Source organism: Wyeomyia smithii, chromosome 2 (genome assembly GCF_029784165.1).
Source record: "Wyeomyia smithii strain HCP4-BCI-WySm-NY-G18 chromosome 2, ASM2978416v1, whole genome shotgun sequence".
Lineage (NCBI taxonomy): Eukaryota > Metazoa > Arthropoda > Insecta > Diptera > Culicidae > Wyeomyia > Wyeomyia smithii.
Window position 1 is genome coordinate 134,503,475 of NC_073695.1, and position 23,230 is coordinate 134,526,704.

The 23,230-nt window shown below is 37.0% G+C and overlaps 1 protein-coding gene across 6 annotated transcripts in view; it reads left to right on the top strand.

Moving 5' to 3' along the window:
• The first annotated feature begins 854 nt into the window (after positions 1–854).
• The window catches only part of LOC129724178 (cytokine receptor-like), a 493,346-nt gene continuing 470,970 nt past the window's right edge, over positions 855–23,230 (top strand). For all 6 annotated transcript variants that reach the window (XM_055678854.1, XM_055678856.1, XM_055678860.1 and 3 more), the window contains exon 1: positions 855–1,007. In XM_055678854.1, coding sequence (XP_055534829.1) covers positions 963–1,007 — 45 coding nt within the window. In that variant the 5' untranslated portion in view covers positions 855–962. The remainder of the gene's footprint in view (positions 1,008–23,230) is intronic.

Here is a 23,230-nt window from a genome sequence, read left to right on the forward strand (position 1 = left end):
GGATTTATTGTTTTCCTTGCGAAATACATGAAAAGTCAAACTGACGTAAGCAGAGTTGTCAAAAGGGTAGGTAACATATTACGAATTTTTAATTATAGCGTCCGCGTTACGCCATTATGGTGCGTAAAAGCTGGACAGTTTTCGATGCAGTTTTTTGGAATCTTCTAACAGCGTTTGTGTAAACGCAGTCAAACCGCAAACGATTTCTACGTTGCCGTTTTTAGGATAGTGTACGCAGTTCACCTCAAATTCAACCGGATCAAACTAAGTGCTAATGTTTTTTTTTGTTGTCTCTATAGGCTGTGCAGTTTTTAGTTTAGTTTTACGATTCTGCTAATATTCGAATGAGTTAGAGTTGCTACAGATGCTCGATATTCGAGCTGTCTTTGGGTTACTTTCGGTTACCAATTTGCGCCTCTTGCCCGATCTTAACAAACCACCTTCGTCTTCAGCGGATACATCATTCATTTTCCACTTCAGGTACATCCTCCACTTTCCACTTCGTATTGTCTACATAAGTTAGACGAAATAAATATATATTAAATCACCTTCAAAAAATGATGATGCAATAAGACCAATTTTGTGTGTTGTAATACTTACGGCATTATTTGTGAAAAATTTTCATTTCAGGGATATCACCTCCATCGCCTATTTATCGTTTGGTAAATCAATCTTATGATATTAATTGCACCTTAAACCGTTCGGATTCCGAAATAGGAAAATTCAATTCAAATACATAAGTTAGACGAAATAAATATATATTAAATCACCTTCAAAAAATGATGATGCAATAAGACCAATTTTGTGTGTTGTAATACTTACGGCATTATTTGTGAAAAATTTTCATTTCAGGGATATCACCTCCATCGCCTATTTATCGTTTGGTAAATCAATCTTATGATATTAATTGCACCTTAAACCGTTCGGATTCCGAAATAGGAAAATTCAACAGTAAAGATTTAATGTTTTACATAAAGGATGTGGCTGTATCACGAGAACATGTCAAAGTAAGTCATAAATTCATTCATTTTAAAATATATATAATATATAATATATATATATATATATATATATATATATATATATATATATATATATATATATATATATATATATATATATATATATATATATATATATATATATATATATATATATATATATATATATATATATATATATATATATATATATATATATATATATATATATATATATATATATATATATATATATATATATATATATATATATATATATATATATATATATATATATATATATATATATATATATATATATATATATATATATATATATATATATATATATATATATATATATATATATATATATATATATATATATATATATATATATATATATATATATATATATATATCAGACATTAATATCGCTTTTTTCAACTCTATTGTTGTTTTCAAAAAACTCATTAATTTGGCATTGAACACCTGAACCGCAACAGTATAATGATGGAGTACTTCCGATATTATAATGAAGCTGAAATTCTAAAGTGTTCCAGATTCTGGATAGTAAACAACGAAGGGTTGAATGGTGCTAAAATGAGCTTGACCGTTCAATATTTTTAATTTTGCAATAACGTTTTCGTTTAATTTGCGTAAGCTTGATGAGCACCGATGATCAGGAAAGGGTTTAAAGCCTTTTGGTTTGGTGTATTCCATTTTCACTTTATTCATCTTCACAAAATGCAAATTGTTACTAAAACATCTGGAGTAGTGCAATCGTATTTATATACGACAACAGATATTATAGGTAACCCAGTAGTTATTGGTTGCGTACTTTACAAACAGTTATTATTAGTAAACAATTAGGTAGTGTTGCACGACAAACATATTTTTTTATAAAACATTCGACAAGGAGGAATGTGTAGGTAGGCTAAGGTTTAGCGCTTGAGTTATTTATCCAATCGTTTTGGTTTTTGCTGGAGAACCATGGACAAATTAAGAAAAACGTGTATTTTCCTAAATTTTAATAATTTTTCGAGCTTGAATTCAAAATAATTCGAAAACCGATGCCTTTAGAATGTTTACTACCAAGAGCTTTTTGATTCAAAATGACTCTCTGCATCTTTTAAAATCATCAGAATACAAATATTTTGAAAAATGTTTAAATGAGAATTTTTATACAAAAATTAATCTACCATAAAAAAAAATATTTTTCATTTCTCCATCCTGGACTTTTTTTAAAAAGTTGCGTATTAACGTCAAGTTTCTTTAAAAAAATAAAAAAAAAAATTCAACTCTTTTTTTTTAAATTGAAATTTAATGTTTATTTTCAATTTTTTTTGGTCAAAAAATTTTTTTTGTACAGTGTATATTTTTTTTATGGTGCATTTTTAATTCCCTACAACTCATTCTTAGACAGTTTTTCTATACAACCAACGGTTTCTGGGCTACAATGCTTCGCATAAAACCTATGCCAAAAGGCATAAGCCCTTTTAGAATGTAACTCATGGGTGTAAAAAATCTCTCCATCTGTGAAAAATGCTCAGTTTGCTAAGCCAAATACGTGTGCAAAGTTTCATTCAAATCAAAAATGGTCGATATTCGATCATAAGTCATTTGGCGCGATCTTGCTCATGTGCTCTTTGAAAATAAGTTTTTTATCGTAAATTAGTCCCAAGTAGTAAACCTTGTCAGACCAACTTAAAATAACCCCATTCATCTTGACAACGTGATTATTGTTTTGCTTGAGGAAAGAAGCCCTAGTCTTACGCGGAAAAATTATCTTTTGAGTTTTAGAAGCATTGGGAGAGATTTTCCACTTTTGCAAGTAGGAAGAAAAAATATCTAAACTATTCTACAATCGACTGCGTATGACACGAAGACTTTTTCCTTTTACGGAAATGCTTGTGTCATCGCAGAACAATGACTTTGTGCATCCTGGAGGCAAATCAGGAAGATCTGAAGTGAATATCTGGTACAGGACTGGACCCAAGACTGAACCTTGAGGCACACCTGTTCTGACAGGGAATCTATCAGATTTTGAATTCTGATAGACAACCTGCAGAGTTCGATCAGTAAGATATTTTTTTAAAATTTTGACTAGGACGAAAGGAAAATTAAAAGTTTGCAATTTCGCAGTCAAACCTTTATGCTAAACACTGTCGAATGCTTTTTCTATGTCTAAAAAGCAGCTCCAGTGGAATAACCTTCTGATTTATTAGCTCGTAACATATTAGTAACTCTGAGCAACTGATGAGTTGTGGAATGCCCATGGCGAAATCCAAACTGTTCATCTGCAAAAATTGAATTTTCGTTGATGTGTGACATCATTCTCTCAAACAGTTTACTTATTGAAGAAAGCAAACTGATTGGTCGATAACTTGAAACCTCAGCTGGATTCTTATCTTGCTTTAAAATTTGAGTAATTTTTGCATTTTTCCTTAATATGGAAAAATATGTAATTTTGGAGCAGCAATTGAAAACTTTGACTAAAATTTCCATTGTGCTCTCAGGGAGATGTTTGATTAATATGTTAAAGATTCCAGCGTCACCAGGTGCTTTAATATTTTTGAAATTTTTAATAATTGATTTAATCTCATTCAAGTTAGTTTCAATTATTTCTGCAGGTAAAACATTCTGGGAAGAAATTAAATCAAATTGACGTGTGACTTCATTTTCAATTGGACTCACAAAATTCAAATTTGAATTATGAACACTCTCAAACTGCTGATCAAGTCTTTGAGCCTTTTGTTCATTGGATACAAGAAAACGTTCACCATCTTTGAAACTGGAATAGGCTTTGAAGGCTTTTAAGAATCTTCGAAATCTTCCAAAAGGGTTCTGAATATGGTTTCAATTTTTCAACTTTAGTCTCATAATTTTGATTTCTTAGAAGAGTAAATCTATGTTTGATCTCTTTCTGTAAATCTTTATAAATAATTTCAAAAGCTGGGTCACGAGAACGTTGAAATTGACGTCTGCGGACATTTTTCAAACGAATTAGAAGTTGAAGACTTTCGTCAGTTACACTGTGCTACAGCGATTTAGAACTTCTGAAGTGACCTACTGTAGGTTGTAGGTCTTGTTGAGTATAACATTCTCTCATACTAGAAATTTTCCAAACACCCCCAAAATCTGAAGTTATGGTCAAAATACGGTTTTTTGGACCTCAGCGCATATAATATTTTTTAACTCAGTCATTTATCAACCGATTTTTAGTATTTAAATTAGAAAGTAGACCAATAGAGCTTTCAAAATATATACAGGTTTTTATAAATATCAATAAAACATGTTGAGTTATTTGAGTTTATATCTAATTTTTTGGACTTTTTCAATTTTTCAATTTAATTTTAAATTTGCCGTCTATTTTTGTAAGAAACATACCACAAATATACTTTAATTATGAAAGTATGTTCAATTCTGAATCAACTGAAAGTAGTTTTGTGAAAATCGGTTGGTGTTTGGCTAAGTTATATGATTTTTAAGAAATCCAGAATTTTTGGCTTCTATCGCACAATTATTTCACGGAGCTACAAATTAGGAAAAAATGCAAGAACTTTCGATGTGACTCAGTGTGGGTTGTAGCTTTAGTCGAATGTGAAAATTTCACTTGAGCCTTTGGAACAGAATAATTTCTAGCATCAATAATTGCACATTTCAATGCTTCCTAAGCGGAATCAATATTCACTTCGTTTTGCAAATCCAGCTCATTATTGAAATTACTCTCAATATGAGTTTTATATCTTTCCCAATAAGCCTTGTGCTAATTTAATTTAATAATTAAAACAGAGCACATAGGGATTAAAACTGATTCATGTGATAAAGAAGAAGTTATTGGAAGATGGTCAGAATCAAAGTCAGCATGTTTGATCAATTCACTACATACATGACTTTGATCTGTTAGCACCAAATCAATTGTTGGTGGATTTCTTACAGAAGAAAAACATCTAGGACTATTCGGAGACAAAATAGAATAGTATCCTGAAGAACAATCATTGAATAAAATTTTGCCATTGGAATTACTTTGAGAATTATGCCATGATCGATGTTTAGCGTTAAAATCACCGATTGTAAAAAATTTCGAACGATTTCTGATGAGATTTTGTTAATCACCTTTAAAATAATTTTTGTGCTCGCGTGTGCATTGGAATGGTAAATATGCTGCGGCAAAAATATAATCCCAAGTTCAGTTTGAACTTCAATTCCCAAAGTTTCAGCAACTCCCATCTCAAGATGGGGAAGAGCACGATGTTTGATTCGGCGATGAATAACAATTGCAACTCCACCGCCGAAACCCTGAATCCTATCGTATCTATGAACCACGTAATTGGGATCATATTTTAATTTGATGTTAGGTTTCAAAAATGTTTCAGTAATAATTGCAATATGCACATTATTTACTGTTAAAAAGTTAAAAAGCTCATTCTCATTGGCCTTCAATGAGCGAGCATTCCAATTTAAATTTTTGATTGTTTTACTTAAAATCATTGCTAAGTTTTAAATTAGAAACAATTTGAATTGTAAAGTTTGTACCTATTTGAATGGCTTCAAATATTGATTTTGCCTGCAACATGGCGTTCATAAGATCGAACATTGCCTGTTGCAGAAAAGAAAGTTTACCTGTTTACCTGAAGTTTGTTTTAATTGGGAAATTGAATTTTGTTTACCTTGCCTTGCCTTAACAATTGCTAAACGGACTGGGCATTCATAAAAATTTGACATATGGTTGCCGTTACAATTCGCACAGCGAAAATTTTTACTCTCTTTCACAGGACATGTGTCCTTTTTGTGAGAAGAGTCTCCACAAATGAGGCATTTTTGGTCCATGTTACAGAATTTTGAACCATGGCCATAACGTTGGAAAATACGGCATTGGGTGATATGCTTTTCACCTCCGCCAAACTTCCTATAAATTTCTCACTTTACACGCACATTATATAAAGCATGTGCTTTTTCAAAAAAATTTAAGTTGTTGACCTCACTGCGGTTAAAATGAATTAAATAATTAACAAGGGAAATTCCAGTTCTCCGACTGTTTTCGCCTCGTGATTTTTGTTTCATTAGAACTACTTGGGTAGGGGCTATGCCAAGTAATTCTGTTAAAGTAAGTTTGATCTCATCAACGGTTTGATCGTTGGTGAAACTTTTCAATACGACGTTGAACGGCTTGGCGCTCTTAGTGTCATATGTAAAAAATTTATACATCTTTTCAGTTAAATACTGAATAAGACGATTACGACCCTCTATAGAGTCGGCTAATAAGCGGCATTCGCTTCTACGACTAATTTGATAGGTAACTTTAACGTCAGAAACAAATGTTGAAAGTTCCTTTTTGAAAATATTGAATTCAGAAGAAATAGTTACCACAATAGGTGGAACTTTCTCTTTTTTTAAAGATTTTACATTTTGCATAGTTTCATTACTAATAACTTCCATTTCACCAGCTTCTTGCTCAGGCAAAATATCAAAAGGATTGTCACTACAGACACTCGAAGTGTCAGAAAGAGATGCATCTCTTTTCCTCCCCGCAGCGATGCGTGGTTTCTTTTTTCGTACTGCCATTTCAGGTGATACGAAAAAAGTTAAAACAAATGTTAAATTCAAAAGTAGGTAGTCTTGAGAAAGAATGATGGGAAATAACTCTCAGATAGTCTTTAAAAGACACACTGACAAAACACAAACTTTGAAGCTATAGGCAGTCAAGGACCAGTTTTTAAATCGCTGATTTTACGTATTAATTTATTGGTTTACCTTCTTTCATAACAAAATATTAATGAAAAAAATCCCGATTTTATCACATTCTTTATTTTATCACCCCAAACATCATCAAGGGGGTGATATAATCGGGTGATCACTGTACACTGGGGTTGTTTTTATGCGTTTTTCCAAACGGAATATTTTCACAATATTGCGGATTATTTTTACTCGATTCGGAAGATCATTTGTACGCGGTATCAAATAAATTTAGTATAAGTATATCTAATCTAATCTAATCCAATCCAGTGTATATATCTATATATATATATATATATATATATATATTTTCATATATATATATATATATATATATATATATATATATATATATATATATATATATATATATATATATATATATATATATATATATATATATATATATATATATATATATATATATATATATATATATATATATATATATATATATATATATATATATATATATATATATATATATATATATATATATATATATATATATATATATATATATATATATATATATATATATATAGATATATACACTGGATTGGATTAGATTAGATTAGATATACTTATACTAAATTTATTTGATACCGCGTACAAATGATCTTCCGAATCGAGTAAAAATAATCCGCATTATTGTGAAAATATTCCGTTTGGAAAAACGCATAAAAACAACCCCAGTGTACAGTGATCACCCGATTATATCACCCCCTTGATGATGTTTGGGGTGATAAAATAGAGAATGTGATAAAATCGGGATTTTTTTCATTAATATTTTGTTATGAAAGAAGGTAAACCAATAAATTAATACGTAAAATCAGCGATTTAAAAACTGGTCCTTGACTGCCTATAGCTTCAAAGTTTGTGTTTTGTCAGTGTGTCTTTTAAAGACTATCTGAGAGTTATTTCCCATCATTCTTTCTCAAGACTACCCACTTTTGAATTTAACATTTGTTTTAACTTTTTTCGTATCACCTGAAATGGCAGTACGAAAAAAGAAACCACGCATCGCTGCGGGGAGGAAAAGAGATGAATCTCTTTCTGACACTTCGAGTGTCTGTAGTGACAATCCTTTTGATATTTTGCCTGAGCAAGAAGCTGGTGAAATGGAAGTTATTAGTAATAAAACTATGCAAAATGTAAAATCTTTAAAAAAAGAGAAAGTTCCACCTATTGTGGTAACTATTTCTTCTGAATTCAATATTTTCAAAAAGGAACTTTCAACATTTGTTTCTGACGTTAAAGTTACCTATCAAATTGGTCGTAGAAGCGAATGCCGCTTATTAGCCGACTCTATAGAGGGTCGTAATCGTCTTATTCAGTATTTAACTGAAAAGATGTATAAATTTTTTACATATGACACTAAGAGCGCCAAGCCGTTCAACGTCGTATTGAAAAGTTTCACCAACGATCAAACCGTTGATGAGATCAAACTTACTTTAACAGAATTACTTGGCATAGCCCCCACCCAAGTAGTTCTAATGAAACAAAAATCACGAGGCGAAAACAGTCGGAGAACTGGAATTTCCCTTGTTAATTATTTAATTCATTTTAACCGCAGTGAGGTCAACAACTTAAATTTTTTTGAAAAAGCACATGCTTTATATAATGTGCGTGTAAAGTGAGAAATTTATAGGAAGTTTGGCGGAGGTGAAAAGCATATCACCCAATGCCGTATTTGCCAACGTTATGGCCATGGTTCAAAATTCTGTAACATGGACCAAAAATGCCTCATTTGTGGAGACTCTTCTCACAAAAAGGACACATGTCCTGTGAAAGAGAGTAAAAATTTTCGCTGTGCGAATTGTAACGGCAACCAAATGTCAAATTTTTATGAATGCCCAGTCCGTTTAGCAATTGTTAAGGCAAGGCAAGGTAAACAAAATTCAATTTCCCAATTAAAACAAACTTCAGGTAAACAGGTAAACTTTCATTTCTGCAACAGGCAATGTTCGATCTTATGAACGCCATGTTGCAGGCAAAATCAATATTTGAAGCCATTCAAATAGGTACAAACTTTACAATTCAAATTGTTTCTAATTTAAAACTTAGCAATGATTTTAGGTAAAACAATCAAAAATTTAAATTGGAATGCTCGCTCATTGAAGGCCAATGAGAATGAGCTTTTTAACTTTTTAACAGTAAATAATGTGCATATTGCAATTATTACTGAAACATTTTTGAAACCTAACATCAAATTAAAATATGATCCCAATTACGTGGTTCATAGATACGATAGGATTCAGGGTTTCGGCGGTGGAGTTGCAATTGTTATTCATCGCCGAATCAAACATCGTGCTCTTCCCCACCTTGAGATGGGAGTTGCTGAAACTTTGGGAATTGAAGTTCAAACTGAACTTGGGATTATATTTTTTGCCGCAGCATATTTACCATTCCAATGCACACGCGAGCACAAAAATTATTTTAAAGGTGATTTACAAAAACTCATCAGAAATCGTTCGAAATTTTTTACAATCGGCGATTTTAACGCTAAACATCGATCATGGCATAATTCTCAAAGTAATTCCAATGGCAAAATTTTATTCAATGATTGTTCTTCAGGATACTATTCTATTTTGTCTCCGAATAGTCCTAGATGTTTTTCTTCTGTAAGAAATCCACCAACAATTGATTTGGTGCTAACAGATCAAAGTCATGTATGTAGTGAATTGATCAAACATGCTGACTTTGATTCTGACCATCTTCCAATAACTTCTTCTTTATCACATGAATCAGTTTTAATCCCTATGTGCTCTGTTTTAATTATTAAATTAAATTAGCACAAGGCTTATTGGGAAAGATATAAAACTCATATTGAGAGTAATTTCAATAATGAGCTGGATTTGCAAAACGAAGTGAATATTGATTCCGCTTAGGAAGCATTGAAATGTGCAATTATTGATGCTAGAAATTATTCTGTTCCAAAGGCTCAAGTGAAATTTTCACATTCGACTAAAGCTACAACCCACACTGAGTCACATCGAAAGTTCTTGCATTTTTTCCTAATTTGTAGCTCCGTGAAATAATTGTGCGATAGAAGCCAAAAATTCTGGATTTCTTAAAAATCATATAACTTAGCCAAACACCAACCGATTTTCACAAAACTACTTTCAGTTGATTCAGAAATGAACATACTTTCATAATTAAAGTATATTTGTGGTATGTTTCTTACAAAAATAGACGGCAAATTTAAAATTAAATTGAAAAATTGAAAAAGTCCAAAAAATTAGATATAAACTCAAATAACTCAACATGTTTTATTGATATTTGTAAAAACCTGTATATATTTTGAAAGCTCTATTTGTCTACTTTCTAATTTAAATACTGAAAATCGGTTGATAAATGACTGAGTTAAAAAATATTATATGCGCTGAGGTCCAAAAAACCGTATTTTGACCATAACTTCAGATTTTGGGGGTGTTTGGAAAATTTCTAGTATGAGAGAATGTTATACTCAACAAGACCTACAACCTACAGTAGGTCACTTCAGAAGTTCTAAATCGCTGTAGCACAGTGTAACTGCCGAAAGTCTTCAACTTCTAATTCGTTTGAAAAATGTCCGCAGACGTCAATTTCAACGTTCTCGTGACCCAGCTTTTGAAATTATTTATAAAGATTTACAGAAAGAGATCAAACATAGATTTACTCTTCTAAGAAATCAAAATTATGAGACTAAAGTTGAAAAATTGAAACCATATTCAAAACCCTTTTGGAAGATTTCGAAGATTCTTAAAAGCCTTCAAAGCCTATTCCAGTTTTAAAAGATGGTGAACGTTTTCTTGTATCCAATGAACAAAAGGCTCAAAGACTTGATCAGCAGTTTGAGAGTGTTCATAATTCAAATTTGAATTTTGTGAGTCCAATTGAAAATGAAGTCACACGTCAATTTGATTTAATTTCTTCCCAGAATGTTTTACCTGCAGAAATAATTGAAACTAACTTGAATGAGATTAAATCAATTATTAAAAATTTCAAAAATATTAAAGCACCTGGTGACGCTGGAATCTTTAACATATTAATCAAACATCTCCCTGAGAGCACAATGGAAATTTTAGTCAAAGTTTTCAATTGCTGCTCCAAAATTACATATTTTTCCATATTAAGGAAAAATGCAAAAATTACTCAAATTTTAACGCAAGATAAGAATCCAGCTGAGGTTTCAAGTTTGCTTTCTTCAATAAGTAAACTGTTTGAGAGAATGATGTCACACATCAACGAAAATTCAATTTTTGCAGATGAACAGTTTGGATTTCGCCATGGGCATTCCACAACTCATCAGTTGCTCAGAGTTACTAATATGTTACGAGCTAATAAATCAGAAGGTTATTCCACTGGAGCTGCTTTTTAGACATAGAAAAAGCATTCGACAGTGTTTAGCATAAAGGTTTGACTGCGAAATTGCAAACTTTTAATTTTCCTTTCGTCCTAGTCAAAATTTTAAAAAAATATCTTACTGATCGAACTCTGCAGGTTGTCTATCAGAATTCAAAATCTGATAGATTCCCTGTCAGAACAGGTGTGCCTCAAGGTTCAGTCTTGGGTCCAGTCCTGTACAACATATTCACTTCAGATCTTCCTGATTTGCCTCCAGGATGCACAAAGTCATTGCTCTGCGATGACACAAGCATTTCCGTAAAAGGAAAAAGTCTTCGTGTCATACGCAGTCGATTGTAGAATAGTTTAGATATTTTTTCTTCCTACTTGCAAAAGTGGAAAATCTCTCCCAATGCTTCCAAAACTCAAAAGATAATTTTTCCGTGTAAGACTAGGGCTTCTTTCCTCAAGCAAAACAATAATCACGTTGTCAAGATGAATGGGGTTATTTTAAGTTGGTCTGACAAGGTTTACTACTGGGGCTAATTTACGATAAAAAACTTATTTTCAAAGAGCACATGCGCAAGATCGCGCCAAATGACTTATGATCGAATATCGACCATTTTTGATTTGAATGAAACTTTGCACACGTATTTGGCTTAGCAAACTGAGCATTTTTCACAGATGGAGAGATTTTTTACACCCATGAGTTACATTCTAAAAGGGCTTATGCCTTTTGGCATAGGTTTTATGCGAAGCATTGTAGCCCAGAAACCGTTGGTTGTATAGAAAAACTGTCTAAGAATGAGTTGTAGGGAATTAAAAATGCACCATAAAAAAAATATACACTGTACAAAAAAATTTTTTTGACCAAAAAAATTGAAAATAAACATTAAATTTCAATTTAAAAAAAAAGAGTTGAATTTTTTTTTTTATTTTTTTTAAAGAAACTTGACGTTAATACGCAACTTTTTAAAAAAAGTCCAGGATGGAGAAATGAAAAATATTTTTTTTTAGGTAGATTAATTTTTGTATAAAAATTCTCATTTGAACATTTTTCAAAATATTTGTATTCTGATGATTTTAAAAGATGCAGAGAGTCATTTTGAATCAAAAAGCTCTTGGTAGTAAACATTCTAAAGGCATCGGTTTTCGAGTTATTTTGAATTCAAGCTCGAAAAATTATTAAAATTTAGGAAAATACACGTTTTTCTTAATTTGTCCATGGTTCTCCAGCAAAAACCAAAACGATTGGATAAATAACTCAAGCGCTAAACCTTAGCCTACCTACACATTCCTCCTTGTCGAATGTTTTATAAAAAAATATGTTTGTCGTGCAACACTACCTAATTGTTTACTAATAATAACTGTTTGTAAAGTACGCAACCAATAACTACTGGGTTACCTATAATATCTGTTTTCGTATATAAATACGATTGCACTACTTCAGATGTGTTAGTAACAATTTGCATTTTGTGAAGATGAATAAAGTGAAAATGGAATACACCAAGCCAAAATGCTGTAAACCCTTTCCTGATCATCGGTGCTCATCAAGCTTACGCAAATTAAACGAAAACGTTATTGCAAAATTAAAAATATTGAACAGTCAAGCTCATTTTAGCACCATTCAACCCTTCGTTGTTTACTATTCAGAATCTGGAACACTTTAGAATATCAGCTTCATTATAATATCGGAAGTACTCCATCATGATACTGTTGCGGTTCAGGTGTTCAATGCCAAATTAATGAGTTTTTTGAAAACAACAATAGAGTTGAAAAAAGCGATATTAATGTCTGATGGAGCTGCCTCACAATACAAAAATAGAAACAACTTTGCAAGTCTTTGCAAGTTCAAAACAAAATATAACGTCGATGCAGAGTGGCATTTTTTGCGACTTCTCATGTTAAAGGCCCATGCGATGCAATTGGTGGCATATTAAAACGAATGGCAGGAAATGCAAGTTTAGCTGAAGAACATTAACATCCCATTACAAGCGCAAAAGAATTGTATGATTAGTCTAATCAGAAAAGTAATAAAAATTCATCAAAAATGTCATTTAGTTGGGTATCATATGAAGAATATGAACAAGGAGTAACAGAATGGAGCAATATTATCAAAAAATCTATAATAATAGCTGCCACACAAAAGTATTACTCTTTTGTTCAAATTTCAGAAAATAAGATACAAACGAAGCTGTTTTCAAAAGATGACGAACCATTTACTTACCTTACCTTACCAGTCAGCTCCAGGCCGAGGTGTCCCTTGCTGTTCGAAGAAGTCGTCTCCATTCAACTCGGTCCATGGCTGCAGCTCGTCAGCCATATCGTCTGCGGAGGCCCCGCAGGTCGTCTTCCACTTGATCGAGCCACCTTGTTCGCTGCGCGCCCCGTCGCCTTGTTCCAGTCGGGTTGTTATCAAGAACCATTTTCACCGGGTTGTCGTCCGACATCCTAACGACATGCCCAGCCCACCGTAGTCTCCCGATTTTCGCCATTTGAACGATACGTGGTTCTCCCAGCAGCTGATGCAACTCGTGGTTCATCCGCCTCCGCCATGATCCATCTTCCATCTGCACTCCACCACAGATGGTACGCAACATTTTTCGTTCGAAAACCCCAAGGGCGCGTTAGTCCTCCACGAGCATAGTCCAGGTTTCGTGGCCGTAGAGGACTACCGGTCTGATCAGCGTTTTGTAGATGGTTAACTTCGTGCGGCGGCGGATTTTATTCGAGCGGAGTGTCCTTCGGATTCCAAAGTAGGCACGATTTCCTGCCATAAGGCGTCGACGAATTTCTCTGCTGGTGTCGTTGTCAGCAGTCACCAGTGTGCCCAGGTACAAGAACTCGTCTACCACCTCGATTTCATCACCGCTAATATGAATTCGTGGCGGGAGGTTGACACTGTCTTCTCTGGAACCTCTTCCTCTCATGTACTTGGTCTTCGATGCGTTTATGGCCAGTCCAACTCGTCCGGCTTCAGCCTTCAGTCTGATGTACGTCTCCGTCCTCTTTTCAAGGGTTCGTGCTACAATATCAATGTTATCGGCGAAGCCAAAGAGCTGAACAGACCTTCTAAAAATCGTGCCACTCGTGTCGATACCAGCCCTACGTATCACACCTTCCAAAGCGATGTTGAATAGCAAGCACGATAATCCATCACCTTGCCGTAACCCTCTTAGAGATTCGAAGGGACTCGAGAGTGTCTCCGAAACTCGAACTACGCACATCACCCGATCCATCGTCGACTTGACCAACCGTGTCAGTTTATCCGAAAGGCCGTAATCGTGCATAATCTGCCATAGCTGGTCTCGAACGATTGTGTCGTATGCCGATTTAAAATCGATGAACAAGTGATGTGTGGGCACGTTATACTCACGGCACTTCTGTAGGACCTGCCGTACCGCGAATATTTGGTCCGTGGTGGTGCGGGCACCCATAAATCTCGCTTGGTATTGCCCCACGAATTCCCTTGCAAACGGTGATAGTCGACGGCACAGAATTTTTGTAGGCGGCGTTCAGCAACGTGATTGCGCGGTAGTTGCAGCAATCCAACTTGTCGCCTTTTTTGTAGATTGGGCACACTGTACCCTCCATCCGCTCCTCCGGTACTACCTCTTCCGCCCAAATCTTGGCAATAACCCAGTGTAGCACCTTAGCCAGTGATGCACCACCGTGTTTTAACAGCTCGCTGGGGAGTTGGTCAGCTCCAGCGGCTTTATTGTTTTTCAGCCGGCCGATCTCCTCTCTAACCTCCTGGAGGTCAGGGGCTGGGATTCTGTCGTCATCTGCGCGTACACCGAGATCTACTACCACTCCGTCGTCGTCCTCTGCTACATCGCCATTACTCGATGTTTCGTTAAGTCTGCGTGAATAGCTTTCAAAGTTTTCGTCACTGAATTAACGTAATTTTTTGTCAGTTTAACCGCTAATATCGTATTTTATATGCGCACATAGTGAATTGCAACTGTTTCCTGGTTCAAATATCGTGAAGTTTTATAATATCATTGGTTTGATCCCGCTCACTGATAAATCGTATTTTTGATTCGGCCGCTATTGTTGCTTCCAGCAATAACAACATTCGTTAAATACTGCTACCGCTTGCTGAACCAAAACAGAATGGAGAAAACACTGTGCGGTGAGTGCAAACTGGCTGTAAATGATTTGGAACCCATCCGTTGCGGCTTCTGTGAAACTTGTTTTCATATCAACCAGCAATGCTGTGGTATCAATAGTCGTCTCTGTAAAGAATTTCTAGCGCAAGGCAAAATAATATTCATTTGTCCGTCCTGTCGTGAGGTACTGAACGGTCGATCTGTTTGCGCTTATGTGACAGAGTTGCAATCAAACCAATCCTCACAACCACAGCCTATTGCCGATTTACCAGCGCAGGTTCAGAAGCTCTTTGATGTCGTCGATAAATTGAGCAGGAAAATTGACAATATGCCCCGCACATCGATGATTGAGGATCCAATGCTTGGTACATCTTCTGCTTTGTCTACTACGCCTGTTTGGCCAATAAAAAACGCAAAACGTCGTCGTACTGAACCTATTCATATCGAAGCCGATCGTGGTGAGAATAACATTGATCTGAGTGATTTATCAGTACCTTCAATTGTTCCCGTCGCTGCAAAGAACCGTTTTTGGCATTATTTATCTGGTTTGAATCCTTAGGTCACCGACGGTGACATACAGAAAATCCTTTCGCGCTGTTTGCACACCACTGAGCCTGTTGTTGCCGTACGGCTCGTGCGGAAAGGTATTGATACATCGAACCTCTCTTATGTGTCTTACAAAATCGGCCTGGATCGAGATTTGAAAAATGTTGCATTGGATCCGGCTTCATGGCCTACTGGCATGCTGTTTAGGAAGTTTGTTGAATTGCCAAAAAATTAGATTGTGATTTCGCCTGCTGTGCAACTAATGCACATGATTTAACCGACAACGTAATAAAACTGCAATTTTATGTCTATGAGACTTTCGACGGAGACCACTTTCTGCCAACTAATGTTCCTGCCGCTGATGTTTTGGACCCGGGACACCCTTTAATAGGCACTATGGAAGCCCCTGACCCCTCCGCCACAGTCGCGCACTCTGCTGAGATTCGCCATCGTCATCGTCCCGGCCCTGCGGTCGGAGTGCGGGAAGGGGGCTTCCAGCCTGCTGCTTCAGGCATGTATAGTTTAAATTCTGAACAATTGGTACCTGACCATCATTCAAGTTTCAGCATTCCGGACAATCGTCATGATTAAGGAAACATCTGGTTAAACTATCAGAATGTGCGGGGACTGCGAACAAAAATCGACGATTTTTTCTGCACACTGAAGACAGCATGTACGACGTCATTATGCTCACTGAAACTGGCCTAGACGACCGCATCCATTCACTCCAGCTTTTCGGAAACTCATATAGTGTTTTTCGGTGCGACAGGAACGCGATAAATAGCACGAAACGTTCCTTTGGAGGTGTTTTGATTGCTGTGAATAAACAACACCCGTGTACTCTCTTTGAGCCCGCACACGGACGGCATTTAGAACAGGTATGCGTTCGAGCGAGTATTCGTAATAAGAAAATTTTACTTTGCACTGTGTATATTCCACCGGACAAAAGTAACGATGCGTCAGTCGTAGATGCACACATTGCTTCTGTTCGTGAATTTCGTGACAATAGTCCTCCCGATAGCATAATAATTGTTTGCGGCGACTACAATCAGCCTCGAATTGCCTGGAACTTATGCAACAGTGTGATACAGCATACTAGTTCGGCACAGCTTTCTGCAACAAATGCAACTTTGATTGACGGCATGGATTTCATTAATTTATGTCAGGTAAATTTACAACGTAATCATCTTGGCAGACTGTTGGATCTGGTGTTCTGTGCTAGTGACAGTAACGTGTTAGTAGACAAATGCGAAATGCCGCTGATTGGACCTGATGTGCATCATCCCCCACTATTAATTTCGCTTCCCATTACTAACTGTTCAGCTGCTTCACAAATGTTCGTCCCGCCTATTACGCGTGATTTGAACTACCGTAAAATCGACTTCGTTGCCTTTTCTGCGTATCTCTCGAGCATTGATTGGGCTAGGATGTTCGAGACTGAATCGGTTGATAATATGGCTGAGCATTTTTGCGATGTTATCCGCCAATGGTTAAGTGAAAATTTGCCTTACGTGAAGCCCCCCCCTGCACCAGCATGGGGCAACAGCTTGCTGCGGCGCTTGAAACGGATTCGCAATGCATACCATCGTAAACATCGCAGATGGCGGACCGTTCAGAGTAAATACGATTTTAAGCGTGCCAGTGAAAATTACCGGCGACTAAACGCTAGTCTTTATAAATTATATGTTCTGCGCACCCAGGCTAATTTGCGAAGAAACCCGAAAAAGTTCTGGAGCTTCGTAAACTCGAAGAGGAAAAGCTCTGCAATACCGACGGAAGTGTTTCTCGATGAATCTAAATCGTCTACCGAAGCTGATGCATGTGAGATGTTCGCCACGTTCTTCTCGTCGGTTTTTGCTTCCGATCCTGTTCCTACACGATCCGTCGAAAGTGCTATACAGAACGTTCCGAATAATTGTGTTGACTTAGATGTCTTTGAAATCACTCCAGAAATGGTCATCACGGCTGCTAAGAAATTAAAAACGTCATATTCCGCTGGGCCGGATGGGATTCCAGCTGTAATATTTCGCCGATGCGCCGAATTGCTTGCTGTGCCACTATGCCGCATCTTCAATGAATCCTTCGCATCAGGAAAATTCCCGGATGTCTGGAAAAACTCCATAATGTTTACTTTTTTCAAAAATGGTGATCGTAGCAACGTAAAAAATTACCGCAGCATCACCTATTTATCCGCGGGCTCGAAGCTTTTTGAAATTATCGTAAGTGCAGCTATACAACGTAGCACTAGACACTATATTTCGTCTGACCAACATGGTTTTACGACTGGCCGCTCCGTCACTACGAATCTCCTAGACTTCACCTCTAGTTGTATTAACGAAATGGAACGCAAAGCGCAGGTGGATGTGATATACACTGATCTGAAGGCTGCTTTCGACCGCATAAATCACCGGATACTTCTAGACAATATTTTACAAATGGGTGCTTCGCAACAATTCGTAAAATGGCTATGCTCATATTTGTGTGGTAGACTAGTGCGAGTGAAATTAGGATCACAATTATCGCCTCCATTCACCAATAAATCTGGGGTGCCACAAGGCAGTAATTTGGGACCACTACTGTTTATACTATATTTCAACGACGCTGCTGCTGTATTAGGAATTGGATGAAGGCTTTTTTATGCTGACGACCTTAAAATATTTCTGACGATTCGTTGTATCGAGGATTGTCATCGTCTTCAGGAAATGATAAACTCGTTTGTGTATTGGTGTAAATTGAATTGTCTGACAATCAGCATTGCTAAATGCAACGTAATAACCTATCATCGTATAAGATCGCCCATTAAATTCAATTACCAAATAGATGGCCAGGATTTGAATAGAGTTGAGTACGTGAATGATCTTGGCGTGACCCTCGATTCAAAACTGTCTTTTGATCGTCATCGTACTATGATTATTTCAAAAGCCAATCGCCAGTTAGGCTTCATATCGAAAATTGGACGTGATTTCAAAGACCCATACTGCTTCAAATCCCTCTATTGTGCACTTGTCCGTCCTATCCTCGAGTCCGTCCTATCCTCGAGTCCGCCAACCTTGTTTGGATGCCACTCCAGCTTTATTGGAGTATACGATTAGAACGTGTGCAGCGTAGGTTCATACGTATAGCTCTTCGAGACTTACCTTGGCGACAACCTGACAATCTTCCAGCGTATGCAGACCGTTGTCGTTTACTCAATCTGGATACCTTGGAACGCCGCCGCAAGATACAACAGGTATTATTTGTGGCAAAGTTGTTGAATAATGAGGTAGACTCTCCAAAACTCTTGTCGTTGATAAATTTTCGTGCGCCGCAAAGAGCCCTTCGACCATCCTCACTATTAATCAATCACTCTCATCGTACGAACTTTGGTCACAATGAACCCGTTGCCTCGTGTATTAATATGTTTAGTCGTATAGAAGAACATTTTGAATTTGGTGAGCCTTCGCAAAAATTGAAGAAAAAGCTAGTAAGGATAAGTTTTTAATATTATATACATATATACCTTAGTTCATTAAGACTTCGAGTCAGATGAAAATCATACCAAAATAAACAAATAAACAAATAAACAAATAAAAAAAAGGTGCTCATCGTAGTACTGCTTCCACCTGTCAATCACCTCACACTTGTTCGTGAGAAGGTTGCCGCCCAGGTCCCTGCACATGTCGGCTTGTGGCACATAGCCTTTGCGGGAACAGTTCAGCTTCTCGTAGAACTTTCGTGTGTCATTCGCACGGTACAGTGCCTCCATCGCCTCGCGATCTCGATCTTCCTCCTGGCGCTTCTTCTTCCGTAAGACCGAGTTTTGCCTATTCCGTGCGTGTCGGTAGCGCTCCACGTTCGCCCTCGTTTGGTGTTACAGCATAGTACCAAGCGCCGCTACAGCAGTACTACCTATGGCTGATCGAATGTCCCTCCAGCCATCTTCAAGAGTAGCTGCGCCAAGCTGCTCTTCCGTTGGTAATGCTGCTTCCAGCTGCTGCGCGTACTCCCGTGCAACCTCGGCGTCCCGTAGTTGCCCGATGTTTGGTCGCGGTGGGCGACTTTGACGCGTGTTTCGCACCGTCGAAAGTTTTGAGCGCATGCATACTGCAACAAGGTAATGGTCCGAATCAACATTCGCACTGCGGTAGGTGCGAACGTTGATGACGTCAGAGAAGAATTTTCCATCGATTAGAACGTGGTCGATTTGGTTCTCCACTTGTAAGTCAGGTGATCTCCAGGCGGCTTTGTGGATGTCTTTGCGGGGGAAGAAGGTACTTCTGACTACCATACCGTGGGAGGCTGCAAAGTTCACACATCGTTGGCCGTTATCATTTGATGCGGCGTGCAGGCTATTCGGCCCTATCACCGGTCTGTACATTGCCTCCCGTCCTATCTGAGCGTTCATATCACTGATGACGATCTTAACGTCCCGTTGCGGACAGCTATCATACACCTGCTCCAGCTGCGCATTAAACGCTTCTTTCTCATCGTCGGCTCTTCCTTCGTGTGGGCAGTGCACGTTGATGATGCTGTAGTTGAAGAACCGGCCCTTAATTCTCAACTTACACATCCTCGCACTGATCGGCTGCCACCCGATCACGCGTTGGCGCATCCTACCCAGCACTATAAAGCCCGTTCCAAGCTCGTTGGTAGTGCCACAGCTCTGATAAAAGGTAGCCTCTCGATGTTCGCTTTTCCATACCTTCTGTCCCGACCAGCAAAGTTCCCGCAGTGCTACGATTTAGAAGTTGCGTGGATTTAGTTCATCATATGTGATCCTGTCGCAGCCGTGAAAGCCTAACAATCTGCAGTTCCATGTACCGAGTTTCCAATTGTAGTCCTTATTTCGTCGCCTAGGTCTGTGCCGATTGTTCCGATCCGTATTAACTTCTTCGATATTTGCAACATTTGGTGTTTTTCGGGGCGGTTTGTTGGGCCTTCCCCAAACCCCATCGTGTCAGCTCTGATTAGAGTCCCACGCTGACACCAGGACGTTGATCAGCCGCTCCTAACATGGAGATCAGACGCTGTTTTGAGCCGCACCATCTTGGTGGACAGACGCTCGGATTGGCGAAGCATTTCCTCTACCGCCGAGATATGGTTATCGCGCCAACGATCGCGTCGCACCTTCTCACTTAGCTATTATCGGATGACAACATTGCCCAGGCAACGCCAACCAGTTGTGTCCATGTTTTAACTGGTAGTCTATTGTATCATATGACTCGTGGAGGCGTGAGATAGGAACTTGTGAGGACCGGAGCTAAGTTTGGCGCTCCTTCCAAATTGTCGACTCACCATTTGAATCCCAAACCCGAACCATTTACTTATGATGTATATAAAATATAAGGTGAAACTAGTTCTGTAAAGTATTTATGTCATAAAAAACCTAAATTAATCCACCTAGCGGTCAGACCCAGCCTTTCTCATTCAAACTTTTATTTGTAAAAAAAGACTCACATGAACGCTTCAATCCAATGAATGTATATTCACTCTTTAGGTTCTAAAATATTGATGTTGTGATCTATACATATAAAAATACAGTCCGGTCTGTCTGTCTGACCCATATAGGCTCGAAAACTACCGCGCCGATCGACGTGAAAATTTGTATGTAGGGGTTTTTGGTGCCAATAAAGGTTCCTATGATAGTTTGAGACACCTCCCTCTTCTGGAAGGAAGGGGACCCATACAAATGAAACATAAGTTTCTGCACAACTCAAGAACAAACCAAGCAAATTGAACCGAATTTGGCATGTGGAAGTTATAAGAGGTAACAAATATGTCCATAATAGTTGGACGCCCCTCCCTTTTCTGAAAAGGAGGGGTTTCATACAAATAAAACACAAATTTCTGCACATCTAGAGAGCTAACCAACTAAATGGAACCAAATTTGGAAGGTGAATGTTTTTAGACGTAACAAATATGATCCATAATCGACCTCAGGCAACACTTTGGATTGTAAGATGGCAACATACGGTTTCTGGAAAACAGCCAAAAATGGCCGATTTCCACCCAATATAATAATATCTGGATCAAGAATGATACACAGAGCTAAAATCGACCACAGATACCATTTTGAATTCTAAGATGGCGACTTCTGGTATTGGGTGTTATTCGATCATTTTGGGCTGTTTCCCAGGAACATGTGCTTCTAGAAGAGGGAGGGGCGTCGAACCATTATGGACATATTTGTTACCTCTAAAAACATTCAACCAGAATGACACTCAGAGGCCAGAAATTATCTTGAATACCATTTTGAAATCCAAGATGGCAACTTCTGGTTTGTGAAAAATAGCCTAAAATCACCAAATACCATCCAATATGAGTATCTCTGGAACCAGAATGATGCAAAGAGTTAACAATTGACCTCAGGCACCATTTTAAATTGCTAAATGGTAACTTCTAGGAAACAGTCGAAAATGACCGAATAATACTCAATATGGATATTTTCGTAATCGAGATGATGCATAGAAACCAAACATGTACCCTGTACACCATATTGAATTTAAAGACGACCACTTCTAGTTTTGGAAAACAACCAAAATAACTAAATTCCTCCCAATATGGGTATTTCCGGTGTTAGATGATGCCATAAAATCTGCTGAAAATGACCGAATACCACCCAATATGAATATATTCAGAATTAAGGCGATATACTGAAGCCAAAAGTCGAGGAAGTTGTCATTTCGATAAAACCAATCATTTCAAACGATTTGTTATTTGACTTTGATCATATCCTATGGCCGATTCGTCGTGCATTTGCAGATTTGGAACACATCGCAAGGAATCAATGAATTTGGAAAGTTCAAATAGTACAGAACCACATTTAAATTATGTTGAGACCACATATATCAATCAAAGCAGGTATAGTTTTAAATAGCCTTTGAATTTTTTTTCTTTCCATAACTTTTGAGCAACATATCAAATTGTTATGAAGTTTGTTATTTGTAAGTTTGAGAGATGACTCGTTCGTATGACACTAGTTATGTTCAAATAAGTCATGTAATCTTTGAAATAATAGACTTTCGTTGTTTTATTAACAATTTGATACATAACGGTGGCTTAAGTTCAATTATAATCAAACAAAATGGGAACGTATAGGGCAGCCAAACTTTGAAACCACGTTTTCAATCATAATTCATCAGTTAACTCTGAACTAGCCCGCTCATCTAATAATAATATTGATCAAATCGGTTGTGTAGTTTCTGAAATAATGAAGTTTCGTGATTATCACATTTCGGTACATTACAGACGAAGTTACAGTTCGATTACAGTTAAATTCAATAGGGTGTTATTAGGCAGCTAGACTTTTTACTTGACACTAATTTTGTGGAAATCGGGTCAGCCATCTCTGAGAAAAGTGAGTGAGTTCAAGTAGTCTTCGGAATATGTTCCTATGAAAAGCTGGATTTCACATTTTTAAACATAACAGGCAAAGTAATAGTCCGATTGCAAAACAAATCAATAGGGTCTTATGGGGTAACTAGACCTTCCATTTGACACTGATTTTATGAAAATCGATCCAGCCATCTCTGAGAAACATGAGTG